At 31.9% G+C, this 27999-nt stretch overlaps 1 protein-coding gene and 1 long non-coding RNA gene across 3 annotated transcripts; both read left to right on the top strand.

Annotated features, from left to right (window-relative positions):
• Positions 1 to 4876: 4876 nt before the first annotated feature.
• LOC127712031 (uncharacterized) lies at positions 4877 to 16685 on the top strand. Of its 2 annotated transcripts, XM_052218193.1 has the most exons (6): positions 4877 to 5045; positions 8244 to 8307; positions 11928 to 11959; positions 12846 to 12923; positions 14085 to 14190; positions 16349 to 16685. In XM_052218193.1, exons 1-6 carry the CDS (start codon positions 5010 to 5012, stop codon positions 16486 to 16488), a joined length of 456 nt encoding a protein of 151 aa, XP_052074153.1. In that variant the 5' UTR covers positions 4877 to 5009; the 3' UTR covers positions 16489 to 16685. The 2 variants fall into 2 exon arrangements, with proteins under 2 accessions (XP_052074153.1, XP_052074154.1); XM_052218194.1 differs by lacking the exon at positions 12846 to 12923.
• Positions 16686 to 20384: 3699 nt separating this feature from the next.
• Positions 20385 to 27820, top strand: LOC127712036 (uncharacterized). The gene is made up of 3 exons (XR_007986926.1): positions 20385 to 20572; positions 24581 to 24644; positions 27738 to 27820. It is a non-coding gene; the product is annotated as an uncharacterized LOC127712036 (long non-coding RNA).
• The last annotated feature ends 179 nt before the right edge of the window (positions 27821 to 27999 follow it).

Here is a 27999-nt window from a genome sequence, read left to right as displayed (position 1 = left end):
TAATGAATGAAAGGTTTTTTTGATATTTTGAAAACAACAATTTACTGAGCGAAGAACAGAATGGATTTAAGTGTCTCGGGTCATGTCTTGATCACATTTATTCTTTGTGCACAATTCTGCGAAATAGAAAACTGATGAATTTGGATATATTCTTATGTTTTATAGACTTGAGTAAAGCATTCGACTCGGTCAACCACACTATTTTGTGGAATAAACTTTTAAGTTCAGGAATATCTGGGAATATGTTCAAAACGATAAAATGTATCTATTCAAAACTAAAAATGATGTCCGATTATCACCTTACTTACGGAATGGTTCCGATAGATACTGGTGTACGTCAAGGTGACAACTTTGCTCCAACACCTTTTGCTTTATTCATAGACAGCCTAGTGCCACAGATTAACAGTCCATCGTCTGGAGTTCAAATTGGAAATGATATGGTAAGTTGCTTACTCTATGCTGATAATATTGTGTTTATTTCTAATAGTCCTCATGGTTTACAAACTCAACTGGACACTTTACATGAATGGATAAAATTAAACTGCTTAAGGGTCAATATTGATAAAACGAAGCTTATGCATGTTCCAAAAGGTACCGCTGTTAATTGTGATTCCGTATTTATGCTTGGCAATACCGGTATTAATTTCGTCGATAAATATCGCTTTCTAGGCTTCAGATATGGGGTGAAGGTTTGATACTATTAAAACGTTTAGACCCGCTGCAATTGTTTGCACCTGTCCTAAGTCAGGAATCTGATATTCAGTAGTTGTCGTTTGTTGATGTGGTTCATAAGTGTTTCTCGTTTTTTATATAGATTAGAACGTTGGTGTTCCCGTTTGAATGGTTTAACACTAGTAATTTTTTGGGGGCCCTTTATAGCTTGCTGTTCGGTGTGAGCCAATGTTCCGTGTTGAAGACCGTACTTTGACCTATAATGGTTTACTTTTATAAATTTTGACTTGGATGGAGAGTTGTCTCATTGGCACTCATACCACATCTTCTTATATCTAATTAATGATATTCAAAAGTATAGACTTCATTCTGTATGTGCCTGTCCCAAGTCAGGAGCCTATAATTTAGTGGTTGTCGTTTGTTACATATTTGTTTTTCCTTTTTTTCTTTTTTTTTTGTACATAAATTAGGCCGTTAGTTTTCTCGTTTGAATTGTTTTACAAAGATATACGAAAAATGGTTATCCCCGTAATGGAAAATGTGCCGGGGGTATGTGGACCAAAACACAACACAGTACTAGAAAGACTCCAGTATAGAGTTATTTGAACTTCCCTTGGTGTTGGAAAAACCTAAACGATTCCAGAAATAACAGGTGACATTGCATGGATTTCTGTACTTGTGGGCAATCAATGTAATATTGTTCGTGTATGGTGTAAACTTATGAAAATGCCGGATTTCAGGATTTGTCGCAAAGTATTCCTTTTCCTTTGGTATGTCGATCTTTCCACACGCTACAAATACCTTGTTCAGCAGTGTTAAACAATTTTGAACAATAGTAGTCTGTCAGCCTTAATTAACAACACAAACAACCACGATCCGATATCAACAAAATATGTAGTTGATTCCGTTAAAACTAAATTTATAGATATATTCAAAAGCGAATGGATTATTAATGTTCAGGATTTACCAAAAGTAAGAACGTATAAATTACTTAAGACCGAATTTTGTACTGAGCCGTATGTTAAAAAAAGTGTTTGTCGAGAAAACAGCGATTAGTTACAGCTAGAATTCAATGTGGTACACTGCCTTTAGAAATCGAACACGGTCGATATCTTAATATTCCAGCCGACCGGAGAATCTACAAAGTGTGCAATTCTCACTTGATCGAAGATGAAAACCACTTTTTGCTTTTGTGTGACCGTTACTCCGCTAGACGAAACGAACTGATGCGTGAACTAACTTTTATTAACTTTGACTCCCAAGAAGAAGCATTAAACGAACTGTTAACGAGCAACTTGAAAACGGTGGCAAATACTGGCTTAGACTAAAGATAAGACAATATATTTTATAAATACTTTTACTTTATCAAAACCACACGACGTAAAGACTGTTCAAATCGAATCACATGTAGCTACAGGTATAATTATGTTCTAAAATGACAATGTTCGTTAGTCTATATGGCTGGCTGAAAATGTAAATGAACATAACTTTTGTATATTATATTATGTCAATACAGGTTGCACTTTAATTAATTATTTATTCATTCATTTATTCATATATAGTTTTACTATGACGCTTTACAGATCAAGTTTGAATTTTGTTCCGGTCTGATGATTATTTTGCAGAGTTATGGTCCTTGGACTTAGAAAATATACTTAAATAATCAGTTTTGCACAATTTTTCGTCATACTTCAAGACATTGATTTGATAAATGTTATATAGTTCACACCAATTTAACTTATAGATCAAGTTAGCATTTTGTTCCAGTACAATGAAGGACATCTAAATTTAAACTGTAAGGGTCAACATTTCAAAAAGAAATTATGTTCGAAGACAAAGGAAAGAGCTGCAAAAGTTAGAAAACGGGTCGGATTACCGGAAAAAATAAAGTTTATTGAAAGGCCTATGCAATTTCTATGAGACAAATTTACTAAAGATAGCGGATTGCTACGTCGATTATGCAAAGGCAGATTAAACCCAGGAAATTGAATTTCTCACCAGCCTATAATACTGGGTCGATGCAAAAGGACACAACACCAATAACACTGATATCATTAACGCGTATTGTAAAAAACCGAATTTGTTAATTGTTAGTAACTGATTTAATAGAATAACAAACGGCTCTTAAAGGGTGTAATTAGCAGACTTAACAACGGTAAAACACAACTTGATACCCTCTTACATCTAAGTACATATAGCTTGTATGAATATGTGTGACGTCAATGATATTCCCGAATTTTCTATGGTGAAATTAATTTCCAAAACTGCATACAAAATGTATTTGTATCTAAACACAGTAAGGTTTATGCTTGTAAGTGCTTATATGATAATGCGAGTTCACCATAAACAAGACAAGTTTGACTTGTTTTAGAGAATTTGTCTATTATCTCGAAACCAATAATAGATATATGTTTTGAGAGGTGACTTATTCAAGCTTGTAGGAGCCTCTTTTTATTTCCCAACATGCCAAATATCGTTGTTCCATTATTGAAAATTCAGTTTCTCTAATTCAATAATTGATAAGCGACCTTCCGAGATTCTCATGGGTAGTCAAGGTCGTTTAACACCTCCAAGTAGTAACAATTGGTATATTAGTGCTGTGCATTTATATAGTGTGCATTTTTTAAAAAGCTCTTAAAGATCATGCTCCAGGTTGTACTGCAAGCCCGATAGGCGATGGCAGTTAGTTTGAATCTGCACTTTTGACAATTATAGACTTATATCATTTAGATGTCTCATATCAGTGTGTTCCGGTATTGGAACCGTTTAACATTAAATGAAACGAGATGTGGATATACAGTCAATGCAACAGAAAAAAGATCGACGCAAATAACAAACAAAATACGTCTAGGGGACAATTTAATATCATTAACAATAACCAGGTGTCTTTGCGACATATCAAACTCTAAATTGTCTAGATATGACATAAGACAACCACTTACGCCGGTCATTGATTGGTATATAAACATGGTCGCGATTTATAATAATAATCTGTATTAAGACAGTGTATAAAATGTAAAGGCGCTACATTTAAGATATAAATCATATCAAAATAGTTAGAAAATTGTGGCCGTAGAATCTGACAGAGAGATGGAACATTTTTAGATACATGTTAATAAATGTGTTAGTAGCTTTATATTATGAGTATGTAGTGAATTCCTATTTCTTTCCTAAATTAAAACGTATATTTTAGAACACTTACATGATGGAATCTGAATTGAATTAAAACAACACACAGTTTCAAATAGTAGATTACTGTGTATTAAATGAATATCCATAAACAAATGACAGTTGAGCCGAGCGGAGCGATATGAAAAAAAATGATGTCTTTCCTGCCAAATTGTAAGTAGAAGCAACGGGTGTTGGTCGCCTGACTCCACATCTCCAGTTTTTAACTGGATATTATTCATATAAAGACATTAAAAAAATACACACACTTGACTCCAAGATATCATCTTGGACCATTGAAATATATGCTCAATATATGCTCAATCACGAGTGTTACGATTATTCATGTAAGAAAACTTGATTAATATTATCAGTCCTTTTATTATAGGGAAAGGGGTAAAATATTAAGAGAACTTTATAGAAAACATACAAAAACAAAGACACCAAACCATTATTTCTTATTACTGTTATACTTCATGTCCAACAAACAAACAGACGTTGATCATGACTGACATGAATAAAACATTGAAATGAATATTATGAACAAAGACATATCAATATGACATATGCATCTGGAAACACTTTTGCTGAATAATCAGATACGGATTCATCAAATGAGCTAAAATTTTTGCATGTTTCAAATACGGAACTGATGAAATCTTGTAAACAAAATTTCAATGCCCACCCCCATCTTAAGAACTTAAAAATTTGGATACCCATTTCCATTCCCAAATATTTTCAAGGGCCCCTTAATACACCCCCCCCCCCCCTTTTTTCATGTTACAAATGACCAGTTCTTGTGAAAAGATGTTTTCTGAAAACATAACATTATTTCTTTTCAAAATATTTTCTATATGAAGTCAATATATGATCATTTGATTCTTTATTGAAATATGTTTGTCTTCCTTTTTTTTTAAATTCAATTAATATTCTACAAAATACCACCGGTGAGTTTATAATCTATATTTTTACATACATTATAACACTATTTGCTGATTGGGTATTTAAATTTGCATTTTTGTTGAACTGTTGAATGAATACTTTGTACTAGAATAAAGATCTGACGTAACACGACTTTTCGTTAAGAACACTACAGAAACGTTTGATAAATAATACAAAGACTTGAGAGTAAGGAAGTTTAAAATATAGTTATAGTATATTCTCACAAAATGGCGACATACAGATTGACAAGGAGATTAAACCGGGTAAGGAATTAGTATCAATTAGTTAAAACCCAAACGACACAAATAACCAGTCTTCAACAATACACATTATCGCTATTTATTCCATTCCGGGTAAGTTCTGAAATTACACAACTTTTTCATCCAGTTGAAGCTATATTGGGCACGGTTTAAACAATGTATTATGCATGATACTTTTTAAAGAGACCTGTTTAAACCATCGTATACATTTCAAACAAAATATTTTTTTAACTTTAATTTGAGTTTCGAAAAAAATGGATCATAATCTATCCAAGTTTCAAAGTGTACGCTGTCTAAATTTTTTCCTCCCTCAGCTCGTTACTGATGAACTTTGTTTTGGCGCCAGTTGACCCAAACAGGAAGTTGTTTGAGTTACTGGTTTTTTTCGGATTGGACTAAATAACGATAAGGGGTATACCCAGGTGTATATACAATATTTCAAGCCCTAACTTGTCAAGAGAATAAAATGGTGTGAAGAATTTTAACATGCAAACTATAAAACTCTGACATAAATACCAATATGTGCCAAAAAAGAAAAAAAAATATATAACATATACAACCACTAAAGATGTTTACCAGACTGAAAAAGAGATATGAGATTATTTATATACTTTGTAATTTGATACGGTTTCGTATAGTGTACCTTTCGTATACCTTTTTGATGTTGACAAGACCTTACCAAAAAATCGATATAAAGGTTTATTTTGTATATAGTAATGACAACGTTTAAAGTAAAACAAAATATTCAACTTGTTGATAAAGGAAATTAACAGGAAAAGTGTGATGGTTTCCTTTTCATTTAGTTATCCTTCAGCTAAGTCCTATAAATTGACCTAATTAATCACTTTATGTATAAAAACACGGACCTTTTCAGATTTTCAAAATGTTCAGATAATCCCAAGTTTTGACTTTATCACTTTTCTAAGCTACATTTGTTAACATTGAATTTGATTGGCTCAATCAATCAGTAATGTATTGGAGTTCTATATACCACTAATCTTAAATTAATTCTGCAGCGTAAATCACAGCAAAATTTGAAATAATGCCTCCCTCAAACATTTGTTGATTTATACACGCATGTATATGTTTATAAGTGGGGTATTATAATCCATTTATCTGCGATTTTATCAGTAGAATAGAACGAAGTTCTGTGTGTATACATTTGAAAGCAAATACATTACTGTCTTCATTGAGGCAATCAAATTTCATTTTAATATAAGTATTCACTTCCATAAAAAGATGAAGGGAAAAATGGGAGTTAACCGGGTAAAATTCGTTAAATACATTACGACATTTATAAAAGCCAATACCTTTGGAGTTAACAAAAGCATGTAAATGCTAGATGGATATATATGACACTTTATTTTTAAATCAGGAAAATCTGCAAATCCGAAATTATTCAGGTTTTTTTTTCTCTGTTAACAAAAAAAGACTTTGAACGATCTAGGTATCCTAGATATAAGCACTTAGTATTAAAATTATTCGTCTCTCAGGCAATTGTCGCAAGTTGACTTTATATTGCTTTATGGGCCTTTTTCAGGGGTCATTTTGTATCAGATACCTTCAATTGTTTCGGGCTTCAAACATTCTTGGCTTTCAAATATTCGGCTATGAGCGTTCCTGATGAAGGTAAATCCAGAAAAGCGCTATTGACGCATGCAATTTATAAAGTGTTGTTTTCATTTTTATTACCAAATAATTGTTTAATTGGGTGTACTAAAAACATTTGTTTGATGCCTTTATTCGTTTTTGCTCAAACTGTGGATGGGCAGGGGTAAATTTTCCATTTTGATAAGATTTCATAATATCAGGTAAAAGATAGCTTTGGGTTTATCAAATATATGTTCTGTTCCTCCAAATAGGAAAGCCAATGGTTTTGGATATACTATAAGTATTTTAATTTTAAAAAGATAGATATTACAAAATTTAACAAAATCTGAATGGTCTGAAAAACCAAAATTTTCCTTTTTCCCCGAACTTGGTCTACACAAATGACATAAATGTAGCCAAATGGGTTCCAAATATATCTGTTGAACATAGTTCCTACTAATTTTTTGTCAGATTATACTTCGGTTGAAGTATCTAAGTTGTTCATTTGAGAATATTCACAGTTTCTAGTTAAAACTCTTGGGAAATATGGATAACATTTTTCAATATATGTAATATTTATCTTATATTAAAACTACATATGTCTGGTGTTTTTATGAAGGCTTAAACATTCTTTTTTCCAAATGAGATCAACCGAACTGGTTTAGCAAAAGCAGATTGGTCATAAGTGGCAATAGTAAATAAAAGTTGACAATTCTGGAAATTTGAAAATATGTTTACAATTTCCTCATATTCTGACTACAAATTGTGCTCTAAACTTAAGAAATACCACGTAATATGTCCACTACTTCAATATTTTTGGAATACATCAAATAATAAATTGTTTATCTTATTTTGCTGTTTGTTAACAATTGAAAGAACTTTTTTTAGCATTTTCTCCATATTTTAATGGGCAAGGGGTATGCATGTCTTTCAATTGTGAGAATAATCGAGAATAAAAAGCATGAAAACCAGATAATATTTAGAAAGCTCATAGCCTGTCCTTTCATTTGATAACCTACATATGTAATGAAATCATTAAGTGTATGGTATTGAATTCCCAGTACCTTATGTCGACCATCGTTAATTTGGCGGCCATATCAATAATTCTGATATCCCCCTGACTAAGCGCTCAATGTCATCATCAACATGTTTACAGAAGTGATTTCTTCGATTGAAAAAGCTAACATCTATTTGTAAATGGCGAAATACCAAAAAAATCGGTGTCATGGTTTATTAAAGTCGGTGAATATGTGTAAAAGAAAATGTTGAGTGTAGTATTACATTAATCAGATAGGAAACAAATACAAATATTTAACCAGAAGAAAAAATGTTTATGCTTAAGAGAACATATATATCTTTAACAGTTTAACTTATAGTTCTTAACTTCTTTGTCATTTAATTTTTGGTGGAGAGTTGTCTCATTGACAATCATACAACATCTTCTTTGTTTTATATAGATGATAAGTTTGTATACGAAAAAAATAAAAAAAAATAGATAAAATATGCCGTTGTTTGTTAACCTTGCAAATCACCATTGCTAATAGAGCCGGTTTAACCATATTTGATATCCTTGCATTACAATTATCTAATGTGTGAAATTTTACTTTTCAGGAACTTTTAGACATTTCTACAAATCCTCCACCAGGTATTTCTGCAGGTCCAATTAACGATGACAGTAAGTTTACACCAAACGCTGCGTACTGCAAGCCTGTTTGCAATTAGTATCATGTAATGAACACTGGTTTGACATTAAATTTGTTCTCATTTGTACATCGGTATTTTAGTTACATGTACTTGAAAATTGTTCACACAAGTAAACAATATGTGTTTATTACATAGAATTAAATTAAAGATTTCTCTGTAAACATCTGTATCAGTTAAGCGCAGACCAATTCATATTTTTTTTCATTTTTCTAATTTTTTATTTTTTTTTGGGGGGGGGGGGGGGGGGGGGGGAGGGGAAGGTGATAAATTGTTAAATAAAATTTTTTTTTTCGGAAGTGAGAAAAATGATTCAAAACCGTAAAAAAGGGCAGGGTGATTCAACTTGGAGTTAAAAAATACTCCTGTATGTTATTGAACATTTTTTTATTAAAGTAATAAAACAATTGTTTGTCCCACGAAGATAAATGGTCGATACAAAAAAAAAACCTTCCTATTGACTTGGAGAACTTTGAGAATTCTAGAGATATCACGATTACGCAGACTAAAACACCGTAACAATAGGCGAAATAGGGATTTTGAAAATGATTGATTGATAGATAATTGGTTGCTTAACGTTCAGTGGCAAATATTTCCGGCATATTCAGGACGAGAACAAATTAACAATAAATACGACAGGTAATTTTTACACAGAGAAATACATAAATAAATAATTAATAATACATTATAACATGTAAACCGCAGAATAACAACGGTCACCTGTCATGAATCTACGACAGCACACCAGAACACCACAAACGAAGTATAAACTGCGCGTCACATGAATGGACCAACGTCACAAAAAGTATTTTTTGTGACGTTTATATTATCACAGGTAAATTTCTAAAAAGAAAACAGATTTGTTTTATTTATAGATACGTACAAGAATATTAAATTGGGATTGCGTTTGTAATAACATTTCCAAGACATAATGAAAATGAATATTTTGTCCTACTAAATGCAGAACTTTGCAAGAAAAAGTTACATAAAGTGAAAATAATATTGGCACTAAATGTATAAGCCGTACCATCAACCGGTGTAAATTGATACTCTAGCAGCATAAAATCCCCCTCCAACTGAAAATCAAATGGTCCACTAAGGCTAATAGATTTAATTATGTTTCTAGCTGAGCAATTTTTGAGTTTTTGTCATATAAAAAGGTAAATAACTTAATTCATAATGTTATCATTATCATTTTTACTCAATACATGTAACTTCCTTAAATATTCACAATAAAATCCTCGTTCTTAAATATCTGGTTTTTTTTAAATATCCTTAAATTAAAGATAAAGATTATGACGTGTCTCTTGTTCTAGTATAATCCTGGACTTCAAATGAATGGGTTTTACTTGCATGTCATTAGGTCTAAAAAAAAAAAACCTTTATTAATGATAAAAAGTAAATGCATGACATACATTTGAGGAAAAAGTGAAATCAAAAGTATGTAAAACTTTGAGGACTATAGATGATAAAATAAATCAAAAACAATATGTAAATAATAAATGTCCGTGTTAAATATGTAGAATTTATAGTTGTCTATAATTTTGAGGTGTCACCATATTTTTTTTGGGTGTACAATTTTTGTAATAATAGATACATAAATAAATCCTCCTTTTCCACATAATCTTTATAGTGCAACGTAATATCTTATTGAAATTGGCCAGTGGGGAAATAGAGGAAAGAGTAAACATGTACAATTATCGGCTTTAGCGGATGAGTCCAGACTTAAATGTGACGTACAGTATTGCAAGAACTCTGAAATAGAGCTAACGTAGCTGCCTGGTTAAAGTTAATTTTGAAATTAGAATTTTGTATGGTTTAGTTCTTTAAATCATTTGAATCAACTGAACCTGGTCGAGTACTTGTTTTCGCTTTTCATGATACATCAGATAGATAGTTCTACAGAGTCTTCGGTAGACATACGCAGACATACACGTCAAAATAACGGTCGACAACTCTGCCGCTACATATCGGCTGGTAAAGGGACGATAAGTTCTAGCATTTAATTATGTGCACTTTATCATTACACTACGTCAAATATCGATAACAATATTATCAACTAAAATTGGTAAAAAAAAAATCGAATTGTCTAAAATCATTCGCATAGAGTTTTTGCTTCCAATTTTAAAATCAAATGATAAATTTTACACACAGAATATAAAATAAAAATATGGATTTATTTTACTATTGATATATATTTATAAAAAAAAAATTACGTTACAACATTTAAGAAGCTGAATATTGATATTATTTTTTTTCTTCATTATCATTGTTATGATATTTCATTCAGTCCTTTGATAGAATTTGATTTGAAAAAATTTCTCGGCGGCAAAATATGTCGTATATATATTACTTTAAAACTCTGGAAATAAATTTGTACACGGGATGATTATAACAAGTATTGTTGATTTAGTTTAGCATACGTTTCTTATGAATTACCTTACTAGTTGTGGAATGTGGACAGGTATCAACCGGTCTGTTACTTGTCATGCTTACCTGGTGTGATTACATCCAGAGACATATAATAAGTCTCTGATACATCTATGCCTTCGAGTATTACAGATAAAATATGCTAAAATATGTATGGACTGTACAATTTTTATCGTTTGGCTACTATAAAAATGTTTAAAACATGCAATCTTCAGACATTCGCAATTTAAAAAATGAAAACAGCAAATTTTATTTGAATTTTAAACACGATAAATGACACAATCGCCATTTTTCAAAAATCCTAATATCGTTGAAAATTCGTAGTTTTAAATCAACTAGGGACGTAATTTGTATATGAATAAATTAAAACTCTTAAAATAGCATGCACCACTAGACATATGTTTCAAGTATTACAACATAGCAAGGAATTTGTAAAATTGATGTAAAAGAAGACGTAGGTTTGTTATTTGTGCTACAGAACCAATTGACCGACGACGAGAAAAAGAGCCATGTTTACAATTGACCAGAGACGTAATTTAATCTAAAATTAAACTGTCAGGGTCAACATTTAAGAAAGAATTATTTTCGAAGACAAAGGAAAGAGCAGCAAAAGATAGAAAACGGGTCCGATTAACGAAAAAAGTAAAGTTAATTTCAATTTCTATGAGACAAATTTCCTACAGAATGCTGATTAACACGTCATCGAAGTCACGTTATGTCTTAATAAGTTGGTACGCTTAAAGTGTATGTGTGTGTGTGGAGGTGGGTGCAATCTTCTTAAAGTGACAAGCAAAACAAAAGTAAAATGAAGCAAAATATTTTTTCTATAATTTTATAGTCTAGAAGTTATTCAGTGTCCTCTTTTATTGTAGGTCGACCGAACTGCCGTTGGTTAAAGAGGATTTGTTCGATTGAGGAAATTGTGTCTTGCATCAGACCTTCTAAAAATCCCTCAAAAAAAGGGTTGCAAGTGTTATTCAGCATGCTAAGAACGTGTCAATTCCGCCGAACGGAGATACGTAGTTATACATCCTACACAGTCAAAGTTGAAACATGGATATGGCATTACGATAAACTATGTAATAAGAAACTGTGAAAGAAATTTTAAAAAGTATTTAATATGTCTTAAAACAAAATATTAAACCTATATTTTGTATTTTTCAGTGTTGAATTGGCAGGGCATAATATCAGGACCAGTAAGTATACAGTATAGGTAAAATCAGAACATAATGTCTTAATAAAACTGTATTCACAGCATGTAAATAAGATAGGATACTTACCATAAAACGAACCGACATTTTCAAAAAAGCCTACTTCATTCCCTCATTTTTTGTTTGTTACCTTAATATGTCTCTTCCTAACGAAATTCGAACAAAGGGAAACTATTGCCGCCTTATTTCATAACCAAATCTGAAGAAAAAACTCAGAGGTTTCTTGAAACCTTGTGTCTTTTCGGCCTTTAGAATTAATATTTCAAGATAAGTATTACTGTACGTATCATTTAATTAAAGTACTAACACGGATGAATGAAGTGGGAATGGTGCATATTTTCGTATTATTATTATTATTATTGAACACTGTCGTCTGATCACAAAATCAAAATAAAGATATGAATTATAATTGCCAATGAGTATCAACCAGAATTCAAATGAAGTGGATGTAAACTAGTGTTGGTCATCGTACGACTTTCAACAAATTGAATGGGAAAAACTCATAGCGTATAGTTAGCTTTAACAGGCCCCGACATACTAAAATATGAATTAGATAAAAATAAAAAACTAACGGTTTAATTGATCATCATGAAACTTACTAAAAACAAATATGACAACATGAAACAAGTACAACTACGGAATTACAGGCTCCTGACTTGGGACAGACAAACAAACAGGGTTTTTGTTAAGACTTTGGATTGTTTAACATCCGTCTTATATCGGGAAATAAATGTAGTTTTTGTTTTTAGGTTGTTTTCTCATTGACGTATAAACAAGTTTCTTGTATTCTTGTAAATCAAATATTCATTCGTTTTTTACAAGATGTCTTAGGACACTGATAATGATCTTAATAATAATTCTAATCTTTCAGGACAGAAGTCCATACGCTGGAGGGCTATTTTATGTAGAAATACGGTTTCCAGAAGATTATCCTTTCAAACCTCCTAAGGCATATATGTTTATTGTAATATTGTTATTTTATAGTTTATACATATCCCAATATAAAAAGGTAGTTTTTCAAATCGATATTTAGAATATTTAAATTGAGATTGTACCACATTACTAAATTCAAATGAGAAAAATAGATATTGTTTCCGGATATGAGTTATTAAGAATCGTGTACAAATACGGTTTCCAAGTGATTATTCTTTCAAAACTCCTCAGGTATATATGTTTATTTTATAGATTATACATATCCCGACATAAGAAGGTAGTTTTACATATTGATATTTAGAATATCTAAATTGGACTTGTACCACATTACTAAATTCAAATGAGAAAAATAGATATAGTTTCCGGATATGAGTTATTAAGAATCGTGTTTGTTAGTTAGAAAACGTTCAATGTGAAAGATATAGAAACAACTTATTTATAAGTATTCATACCATTTAAAATATCCAACAAATAAGCATGAATAAAAGGAGAATTGGATTACCTACTAACTGAATATACGTAAATTTAAGTGTCTGATTATGGATAAAACAAATTGACGCTGGACGTTAATCAAACACTAATTCAAATGCACGACAGAATTACAGTTCGTAAATTGTGATTGTGATAACGATGTAGTATATTTATGACGATTTCCTGAAATAAGATCGGACACTTTTCAATCCAAACTTCGGCCATTATAAAAAAAAACCTAAAATTTCGTCCATTTTTTCAATCCCATTCTAATTTTTTTTTTATAAATGACTATTTCCCATATTACTAGACGTTTTCAACAAAAACGGAAAAACATAAAATCGACTCCCCCTTCCCAATATTTCAAAGAGTTGGATGAAAACCAAGTATATATTTTTTTAATGGCTTTAGGAAAACATCAAACACAACGAAATTACAAAGTAACATTGACATTAAAAAAATTATAAAAAAGTAGTAAAACTAGCATAAATTTATAAACATTGTTGCCACCAAAAAAAAAGGGGGCAATCATGCATCAAACTACATTGTCTTACTTAAATCTAGTTATTCAGCGTTAAAAACATATTAGTATTGTGAAATTGTATGGAGAAAAAGAATTTTGTAAATATATGAACTGATGATAAGAAACGTTGCTTTTTAGGTTAAGTTACTTTGATTTGATTGATCTTTTTACTATGACTTTCAGGTCAATTTTACAACAAAAATATACCATCTGAATATTTATGTAACTGGAAGTATCTGTGAATATCATATGGGGTTACAATGGTCGCCAGCGGTAACTATATCAAAAAGTAAGATTGCGTTTATTGTTTATTTATTTTTTATAGTTCTGAAGGATGAAATAATGTCTAAAAAATGTCAAACATCAAGTCGCAAATACCTAGGGGACAAGCAAGATTCGACTCCGATCTTAATTGACTAGGATTGTCAGTTTTCCTGCCAAAAGTCGGTGATTCTGTCCGGGAACTCAGGCTTCATCCACCAATAAAAACTGACCGCCTTGATATAGACAATAGTACTAAAAGTGGCGTTAAATACCACGTTATCACTGTATACCAAAAGATAATAAAGAATCTGTATAGAAATACAAAAAAAAATAAAGTATACGATGAAGTTTCAATACACCGTGATTAAGTGTACATGTGAATTCATTATCTTTTTTACTGATTTGCTTCTTGCAAGACGATTTCGTGTTGCTGTATAGAATATCAGGTAGAAAAATTATCACTTTTATTTCTTTAATTTAAAAGAAAAATGTTGGTTATTAATTAACAAAACAAATTACGGGAAAACAAATCGTTAAATTTGATTTTCCCAAGTTCAGAGGAAGTAAATACCGATAACTTTTGACCCAACAACTAACCAACATCATAATATCTTAACCAGTCGATATTTGGAAAAAGATTCATTTTATTAGTCGTAGGAATATAGAGCTGTCGAGGAGATGTGTTATACTATTTACAAGGTCACACTACTAACTATATGTAATAGAGTGTGTCAGTTTCTCCCTCGACAATTCTGTACTATATTCAGTAACAATTTTTGGGTGGTTTTTTTTGGCCAGTTACGTCCAAACAAATAGTCACGATGAATTATACGAAGAAAAAACACCTTTCTAGATCTGATCGATGAACATTAATTCTCACTATAATTACTTACATTTTAATGTTGTGTTTCTGTTGTGTCGTAGTTCTCCTCTTATATTTAATGTGTTTCCCTCAGTTTTAGTTTGTAACCCGGATTTGTTTTTTTCTCAATCGATTTATGAATTTCAACCAGCGGTATACTACTGTTGCCTGTATTTACTTTGCTTTGTTGTTATTTAAACAAAATATGTATTACATTTTTTTCAACAGACGATTGATATTCCTATGTAAACCAACTGTTCTACTCTTCTTTCCGTCTTGTTTTTTAATACGTAAATGGCAGGCTTTATACGGGACCTTTCTTAACGAGAATGACGTCTCTAGAAGTCCTTCAATTATTTTGTGGTTGGTTTGCTATCGCTTTGATTGTAATGGAATATCGCAGATGGACACTAAAATATTTCATATGTCGTAGTCATAATCACGCTATCTTTTCCTTGATGGTCATATTACCGAATACAACTTATCACTGAATATTAACTTTGTATTTAGTGCCGCTAGTAGAGCAGGACTTACTGTAACCCTTTTAAAGCGCTTTACTTCACCAGTAGGTCTTTTTTAATGTGATTGCTTTGGCTTATGTTCTCAGTGCTGTTTTTTGTACTCTTTAATTTTCAATTGTCTGTGTTGTTTCTACTGGAAACAATATTGTCTATCATATGTCCTGAAGCCCGTGTTTTCATTGTGATATTTCCAATTTGGTCAAGCTAAGTTTTAGAGAATGTACTGTACGGATGATTTAGAAATATGGGGATGTCATAGTGTTAAGTAAGACAAGGAAAGTCACAAATCAGCTGTTATATGTTCGGTATTCACCTGAAATGACTCGTCAACGTATTGTGCAGGAGATTCACGACGAGTGTAACAAGGAAAGCAGAGACTACGGTCTATTCCTTTTGGTTTATCTTTTTTATCGACTAATGCTTTTCTATGATCCCCTTGGTTTCGTTCACTTTTTCTCTCTCTCTTTCTTTATGAGTCAAAGGTGATATAATATATGCGCAATGAGACAGCTACCCAATGCCATACAAACAAAGACGTTCAATGTTGTCAACATTCGATATTTACCATAAACAGGTTTTATACCTTATTCGTGCTTTAGATCGCCCCAAGTCTGTCTAAAAAAGTTGTAAATAGATTTGACAGTTTGGACATTGTATAATATTGAATAGTCCTTGCAGTACTAGTTGGTTGGTTGTAACAAGCATGTAACTGTGTTAAAGCTATGCAAGGTGTTTATTTGGAATATATCTGAAATACAATGCTTTTTAATATTTTTTTATGATTTCATTTTTTACTTCAGTATTACTGAATATATCAGCGTTGTTAACTTCTCCAAATCTTGATTGTCGATTGAACGGAGAAGCTGCAAACTTATATGAATTAGATAGAATAAAATACAATGAAACAGCGGCGGAATGGACACGAAAATATGCCATGTAACATGGTCATCAGACATGTTATATAAATCGTTTTCCTTCAATCTGTATTACATATCTTACTTTTTGTTTTAGAACTTTTACAAATTATGAATTTTCTGGATGCATGAGCGGAATATATTAATGTTTTGTTTATTTTTTAATAAGTATATTTGCTTGTTTATTGTCATGAAATATTATTTGCATATAAAAAAGTTTCAACAAAAATTTATCTTGTTCTCTATTCTTGTCTGTCGACTTATTGAATAATTTGTAGGCTTTAGTTTTCTATGTTGTGTCATCTGTACTATTATTTGTCTGTTTGTCTTTTTATTTTTGGCCATGGCGTTGTCAGTTTGTTTTCGATCTATGAGTTTGACTGTCCCTCTGGTATCTTTCGTCCCTCTTTTGTAGTTTCTTTTTTTTTTAATTCTATTTGAACACAACGAAATCGACATAATGTTTGCACGGTGTTGTTTACAAAGCGAAAGAAGCACGTCATATTAGAATTATTTATTTTCTCTCGTCTTTAATCAATAGTGTAGGTATTGCTTAAGAGTTTTCATAGTTGAAAGTAGTTGTAAATTACTACAATATAATGGTGAAATATGTCCCTAGCAGCTTACACTATTTTTTGTGATCTCTTTGAAAACTAATATTAATATGATTTTCATAAAAGTATCAATCTTTGTCAAGAATTGATGTACATGGCTCTTTTATATGAAAGAATAGGTATGCGGAGTATACGTCAATGAGCCAAACACAAAAATAATTGACAGGCATCTGGGGGGGGGGGGGGGGGGCACCGTTTTGGTAGTAGTCTTAGACAGTAGACAGGTGCCTATATAATATGTCAAGGTCCAATTCGTTCTGAGTCGAAAAAAACGTTTTGAATAAACTTAGTAGACACAATGAAATAGCTACCATTAAAAAGGTACACTTTTTATGTCCCCTGATATATGCTTATAACAATAAAATATTATCCTTCCGATGTGAAGGTTGTTCCTAACCTTGTTTTAACTCCTTTTCTGTGTAAAGTTTGGTTCAATGCTGGTCAAAATTTAATTCTTTCGAATATAAGTGAGCAATATTTTGTTCGAATAACATAGACGAAAAATAAAATTAAGACTAATTAAACTACCGAAACTACAAGGTCTGTTTTATATGTTGATCTTTTCTTTCATATTGACACAGATGGACGACTTTCAACTAGAAACTATGATAATAGTGATTATTTCAACATTCAAATTGTGAACTGCCCATTTTTCAACAGTAACATACCCTCTGGCGTTTACATATCTCGATTAATGCGTTGTGCTCTTGCATGTTTTACTATACGGATATCATCAGCAGGAATGTGATGCTTACACAAAAACTCTCCTGACAGGGTTATTAGGAAGAACGATTGAAATAGACACTTCCTATGCTTTACGGTCACAATCAAGGATTGCTTTACTGATACGTTGTATCTGTGTATTAACTGACAAGTGACATGTTCTCGCGATCTTAGATCTTCAGATGCCAATAAAGTTGTTTCATCTGTTATTTTATCTATTGCGTCCTATTTTCGATTATCAAATTTTGACTGAGTGTGGATTTGCATGTCCGTTGATTTATGCTTCGCAGTAGACCCTAATCCTATTGACGTACCTTATCTCGCTCCTTTTGGTGTTTATATAGTTCCCTAAGTTTTTGTTGTTACTTTTATTTTTATCTACTAAATCGATTGACGAGATTTGGACGTCGGTACACTAATGTTCCCTAAATTTATATATTGTTTGTTTATAATGAGAGAGACCTGAACAGCGTACTGTTATTTCTAAACCACCGAGTCGATGGTCCTGTTGGTAGACTGGTCGTCCAGGAGGGTATCGTCAACTAAGTAATCAAAACCCTTTGGTAAATTTGGTTTCAAATACTCCTCAATTTTTTTTTTTTTTTATATATATATATTTATCTTTGCAACTGTTTTGAATGAAGCGCCACTGATGAATCAACTATATACAAAACGCGCGTCTGATGTGCTGCTGGTGAATCATAAGCCAGGGGACATTTCAATTAAAGTTACCTCAGATATACCATAAGATATTCTTATGACTTGATTATGGGAAGGTCTTATGACATGGCTGAGACATGTCGTAGAATTTAAAACAGAACCATCTTAAGTTGGTCATTCCTATCCAAATCCAAATCGTTTGCTTATCAATGAATATATATATAAAGATAAGTATCTATAATATTTAATGTATTCGTGTGAAAATTGTATCGTCTCATTTTATCTTAATATATTCTTACTCTAAACTTTAATAAACTGTTACTGGAACAATATGATAATTTATTTTATTATATAGTTAGTTGTAAATACGAATTGATTGTATGTGTAATACAATTAATGGCAATTGTGCTGTATCAGCCATCCGTGATGATATCGATATCTGTCATTGTAACAAAGGCTTTATTAAACCCTTAATCTGTATGACGTCTGGTAATCTATATTTGTCACGGTTAAGAATGCTTTTTAAAATCCCTAATATGTATTACGTCATGTCTCGTGAAAAAACATCTTAATTAGTTGTACTTGACGTACATAAAATTGAGAATGGAAAAAGGGAATATGTCAAAGAGACAACAACCCGACCAAAGAACAGAAAACAGCCGAAGGCCACCAATGGGTCTTCAACACAGCGAGAAAATCCCGCAACCGGAGGCGGGTCAGCTGGCCCCTAAACAAAAATGTGTACTAGTTTAATGAAAATGGACATCACACTTAACTCCAAAACATATAAACGATTGAAATAGACACTTCATATGCTTTACGGTCACAATCAAGAATTGCTTTACTGATACATTGTGCCTGTGTATTAATTGACTAGTGACATGTTCTCGCGATCTAAGATCTCCTGATGCCAATATAGTTGTTTCATCTGTTATCTTATCTATTGCGTCCTAACGTCATAACGGAATATTAAAGACATATTCAAAATTCCACAATTGACTCCAAGATATTATCTTGAACCATTGAAATATATTCTTTTACGATTAATCATGTAAGGAAACTTAATTAATATTATCAGTCGATTTATTATACAGAAAAAGTAAAATCACAAAAATACTGAACTCCGAGGAAAATTCAAAATGGAAAGTCCCTAATCAAATGGCAAAATCAAAAGATAAAACACATCAAACGAATGGACAACAACTGTCATATTCCTGACTTTGTACAGGCATTTTCAAATGTAGAAAATGGTAGATTGAACCTGGTTTTATAGCGCTCAACATCTCACTCGTATGACAGTCGCATCATAAGGGGTATAATATTAAATGAACTTTCTAGAAAACCTGCAAAAACAAAGACATCAAACCATTATTCCTAATTATTATAATTCTTCATGTCCAACACACAATAAATAATGACAACACATGAATAAAAAATTGAAAATGAAGTTCGAAGCAAAATATTATGACAAATGACATATAAATATGGCATCTGAATCAATGTTAGACACTTTTGCTGAATGACCAGATACGGATTCATCAAATGATCTATAATTTTTGCATGTTTGAAATCTGGAATGATCAAATCTTGTAAAAACATTTCAAAGCCCACCCCCTCTGAAGTATTGAAAATTTGAAACCCCCATTCCATTTCCAAGTATTTTCAAGGCCCCCTTAGTTCCTTCCCCTTTTTCATGTTACAAATGACCAGTCCTTATGAAAAGATGTTTTCTAAAAACATAACATTATTTCATTTCAAAAGATTTTCAATATGAAGTCAATATATAATCATTTGATTCTTCATTGAAATATGTTTGTCTTCCTTTCTTTTAAAATCCAATTAATATTCTAAAAATACCACAGGTGATTTTATAATCTATTTTTACACAAATAATAACACTATTAGCTGATTGGTTATTGAAATGTTTATTTACCTTGAACATGTTGAACATTCTTTGTACTAGAATTAAGATCTGATGTCACACGACTTTGAGTAAAGATTAGAACACTGCAAAACTGCTTGATAATTATTGTTTGACAAAGACTTGAGCAAGGAAGTTTAAAATATAGTTATAGTATATTATCACAAAATGGCGACATACAGATTGAACAAGGTAAGGGTTGGAATAAGTGATGAACTAGTAAAGATGTCAATTAGACAGAAACCAAACGACACAAATAACCAATAAAAGAGGGGCCAAAGATACAAGAGGGACAGTCAAACTCATAGATCGAAAATAAACTGACTACGCCATGGCTAAAAAATAAAAAGACAAACAGACAAATAATAGTACACAAGACACAACATGGAAAACTAAAGACTAAGCAACACGAACCCCACCAAAAACTGGGGGTGATCTCAGGTGCTCCGGAAGGGTAAGAAGATCCTGCACCACATGTGGCCCCCTTCGTGTGTGTTGCTCATGTTATTTCAAATCTGGTTAATAGTCTAATTCGGTAGGTCACATTCGTGGTGAAAAAGGAAGTGGATTGTAGTTACGACATAAGGAACATATCCGATATTATCTGTGAAACGGTTATTCCATAACGGTCAACCAACTCGTGATGGCGTCCGTAAAATTTACGAAGGGATGATTTCAACTTCACCAATTGGAACTCTTGGTTTAATAGCTTCCTTGTGAGCAGCAACCCTCTATCAAGGAAATCATGATAGGAAATACAAGCCCGGGAATATCGTATCAGTTAGGAGATAAACTATTTTAGGCTAACATACAGCCTTCAACAATAACCAATAAACTATTATAGGCTAACATACAGCTTTCAACAATAACCAATAAACTATTATAGGTTAACATACAGCCTTCAACAATAACCAATAAACTATTATAGGCTAACATACAGCCTTCAACAATAACCAATAAACTATTAAAGGCAAACATACAGCCTTCAACAATAACCAATAAACTATTATAGGCTAACATACAGCCTTCAACAATAACCAATAAACTATTAAAGGCTAACATACAGCCTTCAACAATAACCAATAAACTAGTATAGGCTAACATACAGCCTTGAACTATAACCAATAAACTATTATACGCTAGCATACAGCCTTCAACAGTAACCAATAAACTATTATAGGCTTACATACAGCCTTGAACTATAACCAAGTGTATATACAATATGTCAATCTCTAACTCGTCAAGAGAATAAAATGGTGTGAAGAATTTTAACATGAAAACTATCAAACTCTGACATAAATACCAAAATGCTCAAAAAATAATATATAGTATTGACAACGTTTAAGGTAAAACAAAATATTCAGCTTGTAGGTAATTGAATGTATCCTGAATAACAGGAAAGTGATGGTTTTGCTATTTCCTTTAGTAGTCCAGAAGCTAAGTCCTATAAATTAACCTTATTCATCACTTTACGGTAAAAGCATGAAACTTTGCACATGTCTTACATTGTAGCTATGATGCTTATGAACATTGTTGGATATGTAGGCACGAAAAAGAAATCCAATATGGCCGCCAAATTAAAGATGCCGACATAAGGGACTGGGAATACAATACCATACACTTAATGATATCTACCAATATGTTACAATTTAGTACATATTGGTGTAGGGTATCAAAAAAAAGCCCAGGGTATTGATTTTTTTTATTAAATATCAGGTTTTCAGCATGTTGTTCACGATTATTCTTACAATTGAAATGTATACCCCCTAACCAATGAAAAATCGACAAATGTGTTCATTGTTTCAAATACACAGAATAGAAACACTAATTGAAGATTTTATGTATTTTGATAGTTCTTGTTATAACTGAATATATTTGGTTGCATTTGACCTGCTTGAAGTTTTTTTTTTGTAGTAAGAATACCAGGAATATGGGAAATTTTAAGACTTGGAGAATTTTCCAAATTTTTACCATATTTTGCCTTTTTTTACCCAATTAAAATTTTACTCATTATTTTTATTGTTATCATTTTATGGAACATTGTTTAAGCTTTCTAATGACTACAAAAAATGGGGAAATTTAAAAGAATAAAACCTCAAAACATTGATAATATTACCCCTACCTTACTTAATTCAACTGAAAATTATGAATTGCAAACACTGAACACCTTTAATTATTTTATTAAAGAATTGTCTGGTATAAATCAGAAGTGATCCCATACAAAAGACGAATATCAGCCTCTGGCTCGCCTAATGTTATTTTTGTTGATTCAGTTTTGAAAATGAGGGAAATTTCGAATTTATAGATTTTCCAAAACATCTCAAGTTTATCATTTTTATCCTTTTGAAATAAACAAAAATATGTTGACATTAAAAAAGACTTTGCCTTCTTGCATGCAACAAATGTTTTGACATCTTACAAACCCCAGATATCTATCACTTCCTTGTTCAAAATATTACGGCACTGAAAAATATAACTCCTACCCCTGACAAATTTGATAAAAAAAAACACACCAATTTGATAAATGGGTAAAACATCACATAGGTAGACAATGTTTTGAGTCAAAGAACTTGCTTCCAAATCAAACATATGCATTTTTATTACTCTTGTTTGTTCCCAATTATTGTCGTTGCCGCAAATTTTTAAAAACAGACCATTACTGATAGTAGATCAAGTTTTATGTCAAACAAAATTTTATCAAAACGGTAAACAATACCATACCAATTCAAGTTTGAGCAGAAATGTATAAATTTGACTGAGAAAAGCTTGAAATCATAATCATAAGCATAGTTTCGTTCAATTTTTATTTTTTTTAATTGATATCCAATACTTATATCCAAGGCATCCCAGGTTGTTTAAACCAATTCTGTAACGGCAGAATATATAAACATGTATAAAAAAAACAGCCCATTTCAGATTTTCAAAATGCTCAGATTATCCCAAATTTTGACTTTTTCACTTTTCTTAAATAAATTTGTTAATATTGAATTTGATTGCGTCAATGAATCAGTAATTCATTGGAGTTCTATAGAACAAAAAGTCCATTAATCTGCGATTTTATCAGCAGAGTTATTCAAAGTTCTGACAGGCGCAAAAATGGGGCGTGGGTAAACATGTTTATTGAGATCTCAACCCTCCCCTATACCTCTAGCCAATGTAGAATAAACAATCACACAGCAATACACGCAGTAAAACTCAGTTTCAAAGAATTTCGAGTCCGATGTTAGGTAACAGGAGAAACTAAGCAAAATGACAAGGATCAACATAAATTAACAAATGACTACTAGCAGTTACGGACATGCCAGCTCCAGACTACAATTAAACTGATTGAAAGATTATGTCTTCATCATATGAAAATTAAGCACAATCCCTACCGTTATATAGTATTATATCATCATACAATATACGAGAAGAATATAACCCGTATCATGCCAACAACTGATTTTAGCATAAATGTGTTTATTTCCGATGCAAGTACCCTACGAATGAATCAATATTTATTCCAAAAAATGCCATCTTTAATGATCTGACAACAGTATCGCAACTATATCCCTTCTGAATAAGTCTGTTTAAATGTTTGGTTAGCTTTTGACTTTTTTGTGCTTTGTATAGACTATGTCATAAAAGATGGGATGTGAATTACCTGAACGTTGATTTATATTTACGAATGATGTCATTGTACCGATGATAAGATTAAGTAAACGTTTTGACATGTTTGTGATATCGATATATATTTTGGTGTTTCTAAAGAATTGAAAGAACTTTTTTTTTCTTTTTTTCAATTTTTTCATGGGGTAGGGGGAATATCTTTCAATTCTTAGAATAATCGTGAACAAAAACATAAAAACCTGGTAATATTCATAACATGGGCTTTCATTTGATACCATACATATGTACTGAACTGTAGCATATTGGTAGAACTCATTAAGTGTATGGTATTGTATTCCCAGTACCTTATGTCGGCCATCTTAAATTTGGTGAAGCGCTTCGAACGCATGGAATTATTTAACGTGTTGTTTTCATTTCTCATATCTCATCTTATTATTTTATTTATATATGATAAGTTTGTATACGAAAAAACACTAGATAACTAATGCCGTCGTTTGTTAACCTTGCAAATCAGCATTGCTAATAGAGACGGTATAACCATATTTTATATACTTGCAATACAATTATCTAATGTGTAATTTTATTTTTCAGGAACTTTTAGACATTTCTAAAAATCCTCCACCAGGTTGTTCAGTAGGTCCAATTACCGATGACAGTAAGTTTACAACTTAGTTAAATGATATTCGCTGATCTTGTTTTATTTTTTCTCAGACATTCGGAATCCCTGGTTTTATCCATGTAGTGCCATTAAAATGTTTGGCCGCTAATCCCTACTTTTCTTTTTTATATTTTAAAAGGGCAAAAGCTACGAGATATAAACAAAATTAAAATATGACTTTTTTGGTTCAATCATTAATGAAAGTGAAATAGTGTAATAATAGTTCGCTTTTAGCAGCCAGTTTGGTTCAATTTTGTCAAAATAAGCTAAGAAACATCGCTGATGAATTATTTACTTGCAAGTGAATAATTCGACCTCATTGAATCCATATTCATGTGACCTTCAATTTAACCCCTAAGCAAGGGATCGGTTACGCATGAATTAGGCGTGTTCAGTTATTAAAATGAAAAGAATGCCAACATTGAAAGTGAAACAAGGGTAAACCATTTTATTGACTGATTCGATCCACAAAACCTCATTCTTAAACAAGTTAAAGCCATGATTAACGTATATTTTCAACCTATATTATAAATTCAAACAGACCTAGAAAAATCCAATTGCACGAGTTCGCTATCTATCTATCTATATCTATAATTATGTTTATATCGGTTTAAATAGCAGTCGGCATACTTCGAACGTCACCTCGATAGTTAATTAGATAGCGTCTAGACTAAAATACACACGAAATGTTGACACATATTATTGAGCCCATGCATTGTAAATTGTTTATTTTAGACTTTTTATAATTTGGATATACGTTTTAGTATGTTGTAAATCAAATATGAGAATTTGAGTAAAATCGAGGAAAATGAATTTGACAGCTAATGCCCCTTTAATTACATGACGATTTAGAAGGTCATTTGTTAATTGTTAACTATATGAAAAAAATAGAGGAAATCATTTGCCGTCAAATTTTCAATTCCAAAATAAGGACACGGACATTCGTCTGCTTTTTTAGGTCCACTATTTATATAATATCAACTTATAACAGTTTTTTTTTTAATTTTGAAACAGAGCAGCGAACATCCTTAAATAATAACTATTGGTTATGGCTTGACGTGTGTCGTGTTCTAGTATCATCAGGGACTTCAAGTAAATTGGCTTTAGCTTCATGTCATCAGGTCTGAAACAATATAATGACGACGTGTAAAATAAAATTATTTAGTAACATTATTAATGTGGTCCGATAACATAGCTCTCTCTTACATGATGGTATGATGTTATACTAAAACCCATATCGGACTTTACAGTTGATTAAAAGTTAAAGCCTGACATTCATTTGAGGAAAAGTGAAATCAAATATATGTAAAACTTGAAGGACTATGGCAGGTTATATACATTCAAAAGCAATATTACCAGGGGCGGATTCCGGAATTTTAAAAGGGGGCGTAATATCCGAAAATGGAATATATATGGTTTATAAAAATTGGACGATTTTATTCAAAAAAAGAATACTCTTTTTCGATCAAAAGGAGAAGGGCCTACTCCCTCTACAGCCCCACTCCTGAATACGCCACTGATTATACTAATCAATTTCCGAATGTTATATACGAATACGAAATCGAATATATATGTAGTATTATAAGCTGCCTAAAATTCTGAGGTACCAGTATATATCTATTTTTTTGTATAATTTCTGTAACACAACGGATACATAAGTCAACCTTTTCTATATAATCTGCATGTTTGATGATAATTGTATACCGTTATTTAAAGTACAATGTAATTGAAATTAGCCATGCAGTGGGAAAATATAGGAAACAATAAACATGTACAATTATCGTCTAGCGCATGCGCCTGTAATCAAAATTTGAGAAACAGCATCGAATGAACCCTAAGACAAGCTTCAAGTTAATTTTGAATCTAGAATTGAGCACGGCCGGTTTTGGTTCCTTAAATCATTTCATACAATTGATACTTGACGAGTACTAAGAGTATTTGTTTTCGCTGTTCACGGTCCATTAAATATATAGCTCTATCTCTAAAGCTCAAACTGTGAAACAGTTAACTGGTATCAAATTGATTGATGTTTCTCTGTGTTTTTATAAATTTAACATGGAACTTTAGGATAAGAACAAATTATCAATATAAGTTCCAATGGGAAGTTCCAACATAGTAGGTCGACCGGGATGAAGAGTTGGTAATTTCTACTGCCATTGAAAAAGAAGGTTTGTTGGATTGAGGGATTTGTAACATGCAGCATTGAGAAGGCAACCAACAAATCACTCAAAGAGTTGATGCAAGGGATTAAGGGGGCGGGGCTTTAAATGACGCTGATGTAAACAATTACAGGTCACCGTACGACCTTCAACAATGACAAAAATGCAAACCGTATAGTCAGCTATAAAAATGAAAAATGTGAAACAATTCAAATGAGTAATCTAACGGTCTAATTTATTATAAATTATAACATTTCAAGTTACGAAAAAACAAATATGATAGACACGAGCCAACGACAACAACTGAATTACAGGTTCCTGACTTTGGACATGTACACAAAAACGTTTTTGTTTAGACTCATGACCATTTGGAGCTAGATATGCTATTACCGACAAAAGTGTTTTTGTATCGTTTAGTTGTTATCTAATTGACATTTACGCACGTTCACGCCTCTTGTAATTTTGTAAAACAAACATTTATTTTGAAAATCAATACATAAAATTGAGAATGGAAATGGGGAATATGTCAAGGAGACAACAACCCGACCAAAGGGCACACAACAGCCGAAGGCCACCAATGGGTCTTCAACGCAGCGAGAAAATCCCGCACCCGGAGGTGGTCCTCAGCTGGCCCCTAAATAAAATTGTGTACTAGTTCAGTGAAAATGGACGTCACCCTAAACTCCAAAACATATAAATGAACTAAAATTTAAAAACTTACAAGACTAAAGCCAGAGGCTCCTGACTTGGGACAGGCGCAAAAATGCGGCGGGGTTAAACCTGTAAAGATGAGGACTTCTTTGAAGACGTAAAATAGAGGTTAAATTAACGATATTGACAGAAACAAGGATCGTTATGTCTCGCCACTGCGACATTAATTTGTTACAAAATGTCTAAGGGCAATGCTAATGATCTTTATATTTTTTTGCAGCACAAACGTCCATACGCTGGAGGGGTATTTTTCGTACGAATAATGTTTCCAAGTAATTATCCGTTCAAACCCCCCCAAAGGTATGTATGTATATTATTGTAACATTGTTTTCTGTAGGTAATACATATCCGATCTGAGCTGGTAAATTTTCATATAAAAAATATGATAGCGACAACGATGAAGTAGATTCGTGATGATTTCTTCCAATAAGATTGTACATTTAACAATCCGAACTGAGATTGAAAACAATTCTAAATTTATA

This window comes from Mytilus californianus, unplaced genomic scaffold (genome assembly GCF_021869535.1).
Source record: "Mytilus californianus isolate M0D057914Y unplaced genomic scaffold, xbMytCali1.0.p SCAF_8, whole genome shotgun sequence".
Lineage (NCBI taxonomy): Eukaryota > Metazoa > Mollusca > Bivalvia > Mytilida > Mytilidae > Mytilus > Mytilus californianus.
Note: the sequence above shows the minus strand (reverse complement) of the source record. Positions and strands in the feature narration are given on the sequence as shown.

Excerpts from the sequence above, each read along its gene's own strand:
- LOC127712031 (XM_052218193.1), top strand. The coding sequence starts at position 5,010 with ATGGCGACATACAGATTGACAAGGAGATTAAACCGG. Across the intron at positions 5,046-8,243 it reads TGACAAGGAGATTAAACCGG|GAACTTTTAGACATTTCTAC; the intron begins GTAAGGAATTAG and ends TTTACTTTTCAG. Across the intron at positions 14,191-16,348 it reads AGCGGTAACTATATCAAAAA|TATTACTGAATATATCAGCG; the intron begins GTAAGATTGCGT and ends TTTTTACTTCAG.